General features: G+C 38.5%; 1 protein-coding gene and 1 pseudogene across 1 annotated transcript; both read left to right on the top strand.

The window, feature by feature from the left end:
* LOC131838646 (ATP synthase subunit a-like) overlaps positions 1-1,495 on the top strand; it is a 114,241-nt pseudogene extending 112,746 nt beyond the window's left edge.
* Positions 1,496-5,658: 4,163 nt separating this feature from the next.
* On the top strand, positions 5,659-6,823 carry LOC131838643 (NADH-ubiquinone oxidoreductase chain 5-like). The gene is given in 1 exon segment (XM_059185069.1): positions 5,659-6,823. A coding segment is annotated over 1 exon segment (1,113 nt). The 5' UTR covers positions 5,659-5,708; the 3' UTR covers positions 6,822-6,823.
* The last annotated feature ends 302 nt before the right edge of the window (positions 6,824-7,125 follow it).

The following is a 7,125-nucleotide window of genomic DNA, read 5'->3' on the forward strand; positions in this document are numbered from 1 at the left end:
AATCCTCTATATGATAGACGAAATTAATAACCCCTCCTTAACCATAAAGACTATAGGCCACCAATGATATTGAAACTATGAGTATACAGATTACGAAGATTTAAACTTTGACTCCTACATGATCCCAATTCAAGAGCTAAAACCCAGAGAACTATGATTACTAGAAGTAGACAACCGAATAGTCCTCCCAATAGAAATAACAATTAGCACATTAATCTCTTCCGAAAACGTATTACACTCATGAGCCTTTCCATCCTTGGGATTAAAAACTGATGCTATCCCAGGGCACCTAAACCAAACTACTATTATAGTCATACGACCAGGGCTATACTACGGCCAATGCTCTGAAATCTGCGGCTCTAATCACAGCTTCATACCCATTGTTCTCGAGTTAGTACCTCTATCGCACTTTGAAAAATGATCTGCCTCAATATTATAAATTCATTGAGAAGCTAAACAGCATTAACCTTTTAAGTTAAAGATTGAGAGCGTAAACCTCTCCTCAGTGACATGCCACAACTAGATACTTCAACATGATTTATCACTATCTTATCAATAATTATCACCCTATTTTTTATATTCCAACTAAAAGTATCAAAATATAATTTTCCAGAAAACCCCGAACCAAAACTAGTGGCTACATCAAAATCTATTATACCTTGAGAAAAGAAATGAATGAAAATCTATTTTCCTCATTCATTACCCCTACAATAATAAGGTAATGAATATTATCATTACCATATTCCCAGGTATTAGATTTCCCTCACCTAACCGACTAATTAATAACCAACTCATCTCTATTCAACAATGACTAGTACAATTACATCAAAACAGATATTATCTATTCACAACCAAAAAGGACAAACTTGGGCATTAATACTAATATCCCTAATCCTATTTATTGGCTCTACTAATCTATTAGGTCTCCTGCCCCACTCATTTACCCCCACTATACAACTATCTTTAAACCTAGGAATAGCCATCCCCCTATGAGCAGGCACAGTAATTACTGGTTTCCGGTATAAAACAAAAGCCTCTTTAGCCCATTTCCTACCGCAAGGAACACCACTTCCCCTAATTCCCATACTTATCATCATCGAAACTATTAGCCTATTCATTCAACCCATAGCCCTGGCCGTACGATTAACAGCCAGTATTACCGCAGGCCACTTATTAATTCACCTAATTGGAGGAGCTACTCTAGCCCTAATAAACATTAGTACCATTACAGCAATAATTACTTTCACTATCCTTGTCCTCCTAACCATCCTAGAATTTGCAGTAGCCCTTCTCCAGGCCTATGTCTTCACCTTGTTAGTAAGCCTATATTTACATGACAACACTTAATGACCCACCAAACACACTCATATCACATAGTCAACCCAAGCCCATGACCCCTGACAGGAGCCCTTTCCGCCCTACTCACAACATCAGGACTAGTAATGTGATTCCATTATAACCCACTATCCCTTCTAACCCTAGGTACTACAGCTAACATACTGACTGTATATCAATGATGACGAGACGTTGTCCGAGAAGGAACATTCCAAGGCCACCACACTCCTACTGTCCAAAAAGGCTTACGATACGGAATAATTCTCTTCATTACATCAGAACTTTTCTTCTTTGCAGGCTTCTTCTGAGCTTTCTAACATTCAAGCCTAGCACCAACCCCTGAGCTAGAAGGGTGTTGACCACCCACAGGCATTACACCTCTAAACCCCCTAGAAGTACCATTACTCAACACCTTGGTTCTCCTAGCCTCTGGAGTCTCTATTACTTGAGCCCACCATAGCCTAATAGAAGGAAACCACAAACACATGCTCCAAGCCCTATATATTACAATCTACCTAGGCTTATATTTCACCCTTTTACAAGCCTCAGAATACTACGAGGCCCCATTCACAATCTCTGACGGAATCTATGGTTCCACATTTTTTATAGCCACAGGATTCCATGGCCTTCACGTCATCATCGGATCTACCTTTCTCATTGTATGCTTCCTACGACAGTTAAACTACCACTTCACATCTAGCCACCATTTCGGATTCGAAGTAGCTGCCTAATATTGACACTTCGTAGATGTCATATGACTATTCCTATATGTATCCATCTATTGATGAGGATCTTATTTCTCTAGTATTAATAAGTACAGTTGACTTCCAATCAACTAGTTCTGGTACAGCCCGGAGAGAAATAATAAATATAATATTAACCATACTCATCAACATATCCCTAGCATCCCTACTCATTCTAATCGCATTCTGACTACCCCAGTTAAACATCTATACAGAAAAAGCAAGCCCATATGAATGTGGCTTTGACCTCCTACGATCAGCACGTCTACCCTTCTCTATAAAATTTTTCCTAGTAGCCATTACATTTCTACTATTCGACCTAGAAATTGCACTACTCCTACCACTACCATGGGCCTCACAATCAATTGACCTAAAAACTACACTCACCATAGCACTAGCACTAGTTTCCCTATTAGCCGCAAGCCTGGCCTACGAATGAACTGAGGAAGGCTTAGAATGAAACGAATATGATAATTAGTTTAACAAAAACAAATGATTTTGACTCATTAGATTGTAACTCATATTACAATTATCAAAGTCCATAGTATACATCAACATTTTTCTAGCCTTTACTCTATCTTTATGGGGCTACTCATCTACTGATCCCACCTAATATCTTCTCTTCTCTGCCTAGAAGGAATAATGCTATCCCTCTTCATCATAATAACAGTCACCATCCTAACAAACCACTTCACATTAGCTAGCATGACCCCTATCATCCTCCTTGTATTTGCAGCCTGCGAAGCAGCATTAGGTTTATCCCTACTAGTTATAATCTCTACCACATATGGAACAGACTATGTACAAAACTTAAACCTACTACAATGTTAAAAATCATCATCCCAACTATAATACTAATTCCCCTAACATGATTATCAAAACCCAGTATAATCTGAATTAACACAACAGCCCACAGCATACTAATTAGTTTAATTAGCCTAACATATCTCAACCAACTTACAGACAATAATCTAAACTTCTCACTGCTATTTTTCGCAGACTCCTTATCAGCACCCCTACTAACACTCACAACATGACTCCTTCCCCTAATGCTCATAGCAAGCCAACACCATTTATTGAAAGAAACCCTGACCCAAAAAAAACTTTACATTACAATATTAATCATACTGCAACTGTTCCTAATCATAACATTCACCGCCACAGAACTAATCATATTTTATATCCTATTCAAAGCCATACTCATACCAACATTAATTATCATCACCCGATGAGGCAACCAAACAGAACGACTAAACGCTGGCCTATATTTTTTATTCTATACTCTAGTAGGCTCCCTGCCCCTCCTAATTGCCCTACTATGAGTGCAAAACAACTTAGGTACCCTAAATCTCTTAATTATTCAATACTGAGCACAACCCCTACCAAATTCCTGATCCAATGCCCTATTATGACTAGCATGCATAATAGCGTTCATAGTGAAAATACCTCTATACGGCCTTCATCTATGACTCCCAAAAGCCCACGTAGAGGCCCCTATTGCAGGATCCATGGTCCTTGCCGCCGTACTTCTTAAATTAGGAGGGTACGGAATAATACGAATTACCATGCTACTAAACCCATTAACAAGCTACATAGCATACCCCTTCATAATACTATCATTATGAGGAATAATTATAACCAGCTCCATCTGCTTACACCAAACAGACCTAAAATCCTTAATTGCCTACTGCTCCATAAGCCACATAGCCCTAGTAATTATAGCTGTACTCATCCAATCACCATGAAGCTATATAGGAGCAACAGCCCTAATAATTGCTCATGGCCTGACATCATCTATGCTATTCTGCCTAGCTAATTCCAACTACGCACGCATTCACAGCCGTACCATAATCCTCGCATGAGGACTACAAATATTCCTACCACTAATAGCTGCATGATGACTACTTGCCAGCTTAACTAACCTAGCCCTACCACCCACAATCAACCTAGTAAGAGAACTATTCGTAGTAATAGCCTCATTCTCATGATCCAACATCACTATTGTCCTAATAGGGGTTAACATTACCATCACTGCCCTATACTCCCTATACATACTAATTACTACACAACGCAGAAAATACACACACCAACAACCCTCAGTTTGTACATTGGGGAGGGTATGTGTTTTGGTGAGTGCTGTGAAGTGTGTAAACCTGGTGATTCACAGACCTGTACCCCTGGGGATAAAAATATATGTTTATAAAAAATAAAAAATTATATTAAAAAAAAAAGAGAGAGAGAAAAAAAAAAAGAAAGGATGAATACCCAACTTTTGTAGCAACATGGACAGTCAAGCAGAGAGAGTCAATTATCATATGGTTTCACTTATTTGTGGAGCATAACAAATAGCATGGAGGACATGGAGAGTTAGAGAGGATCAGGGAGTTGGGGGAAATTGGAAGGGGAGGTGAATCATGAGAGACTATGGACTCTAAAAAACAATCTGAGGGGTTTGAAGTGGCGGGTGGGTGGGAGGTTGGGGTACCAGGTGGTGGGTATTATAGAGAGCACGGATTGCATGGAGCACTGGGTGTGGTGAAAAAATAATGAATACTGTTATGCTGAAAATAAATAAAAAATAAATTAAAAAAAAAAGAAAATACACACACCATATCAAGAATATCAAACCATCATTCACACGGGAAAACTCCCTAATAGCCCTCCACCTACTACCCCTACTTCTCCTCTCACTCAACCCTAAAATTATTTTAGGACCTATTTACTGTAAATATAGTTTAACAAAAACATTAGATTGTGAATCTAACAATAAAAGCTCAAACCTTTTTATTTACTGAAAAAGTACCATGCAAGAACTGCTAACTCATGCTCCCATGTATAAAAACATGGCTTTTTCAACTTTTAAAGGATAGTAATAATCCACTGGTCTTAGGAACAAAAAATTGGTGCAACTCCAAATAAAAGTAATTAACCTATTTACTTCTTCAATACTCGTAACACTATTCATACTAACTCTTCCCATTATAATAACTAACACCACCATATATACCAATAAACTCTACCCTCAATACGTAAAAACCTCCATTTCACATGCCTTCATAATCAGCCTAATCCCCACAATAATATTTCTTCACCTAGGACAAGACACAATAATTTCAAACTGACATTGAGTTACAATCCAAACAATAAAAGTATCACTTAGCTTTAAACTCGATTACTTTTCAATAAACTTTATACCAGTAGCGCTATTCATCGCGTGATCAATTATAGAGTTCTCAATATGATATATACACTCAGACCCCCACATCAATCGATTTTTCAAATACCTACTCCTGTTTCTCATTACCATAATAATTCTGGTTACCGCCAACAATATATTCCAACTATTCATCGGCTGAGAGAGAGTAGGTATTGTCATTATTACTTATTGGATGATGGTATGGACGAACAGACGCCAACACAGCCGCACTACAAACCATCTTATACAACCGCATTGGGGACATAGGACTCATCCTAGCTATAGCCTGATTCCTAACCAAACTAAATATATGAGACTTTCAACAAATCTTCATAACTAAGCACAAAAACCTAACCATCCCTCTCATAGGCTTACTATTAGCAGCCACCGGAAAATCTGCACAATTTGGCCTTCACCCATGACTACCCTCAGCAATGGAAGGCCCAACTCCTGTATCAGCCCTACTGCACTCAAGTACAATAGTTGTAGCAGGAATATTTCTACTAATCCGATTCCACCCCCTAATAGAACATAACAAAATAATACAAACCATCACACTATGCTTAGGAGCAATTACAACCCTATTTACAGCAATTTGTGCTTTAACACAAAATGACATCAAAAAAATTGTTGCTTTCTCCACTTCAAGCCAACTCGGACTAATAATTGTAACCATCGGCATCAACCAACCCTACCTAGCATTTCTCCATATCTGCACTCACGCATTCTTCAAAGCCATACTATTCATATGCTCTGGATCAATCATTCACAGCTTAAATGATGAACAAGACATTCAAAAAATAGGAGGACTATTCAAAGCATTAGCATTCACCATCACCTCCCTAGTTGTCGGAAGCCTAGCACTCACAGGAATACCTTTCCTAACAGGATTCTATTCCAAAGACCTAATCATCGAGACCGCCAACACGTCGTATACCAACGCCTGAGGCCTTCTAATAACCCTCGTTGCCACCTCCATAACGGCCGCCTACAGCACTCAAATTATATTCTTCACGCTATTAGGACAACCCCGCTTCAACCCTATCATTACAATCAACGAGAATAATCCACTCCTAATCAATTCCATTAAACGTCTCTTATTCAGGAGTATCTTTGCAGGATTCTTAATCTCCTACAATATTACACCCACCACCACCCCACAGATAACTATGCCTCATTATCTTAAAATAATAGCTCTTACCGTAACTATCCTAGGTTTCATCCTGGCACTAGAACTTAACCTCATAATGCAGAGCCTAAAATTCAAATACCCCTCGAGCCTATTCAAATTCTCAAACATGCTGGGTAATTTCCCCACCATTATTCACCGCCTAATACCCAAAACAAATCTACTAGTAAGCCAAAAATCAGCATCAGCAATACTAGATATAATTTGACTAGAAAAAATTTTACCAAAATCCATCTCCCACTTCTAAATAAAATCTTCAATTACCATCTCAAGCCAAAAAGGTCTAATCAAACTATATTTTATATCATTCATGTTAACCCTGGCCCTCAGCCTACTAGCACTTAATTTCCACGAGTAACCTCCATAATTACCAACACCCCAATAAGAAGGGATCAACCTGTAACAATAACAAGTCAAGTTCCATAGCTATATAAAGCTGCAATTCCCATAGCCTCTTCACTGAAAAAGCCTGTATCACCTGTATCATAAATAACTCTATCACCCGCCCCATTAAACTTTAATACAACCTCAACCTCAACATCATCACCCTTTAAAATATAACAATCAGTTAATAACTCAGATAGCAAGCCAACAATAAAGGCACCAAAAACAGCCTTATTAGAAACCCAAACCTCAGGATATTGCTCTGTGGCTATAGCCGT

The sequence above is a fragment of the Mustela lutreola genome, chromosome 8 (assembly GCF_030435805.1).
Source record: "Mustela lutreola isolate mMusLut2 chromosome 8, mMusLut2.pri, whole genome shotgun sequence".
In the NCBI taxonomy this organism is placed as follows: domain Eukaryota; kingdom Metazoa; phylum Chordata; class Mammalia; order Carnivora; family Mustelidae; genus Mustela; species Mustela lutreola.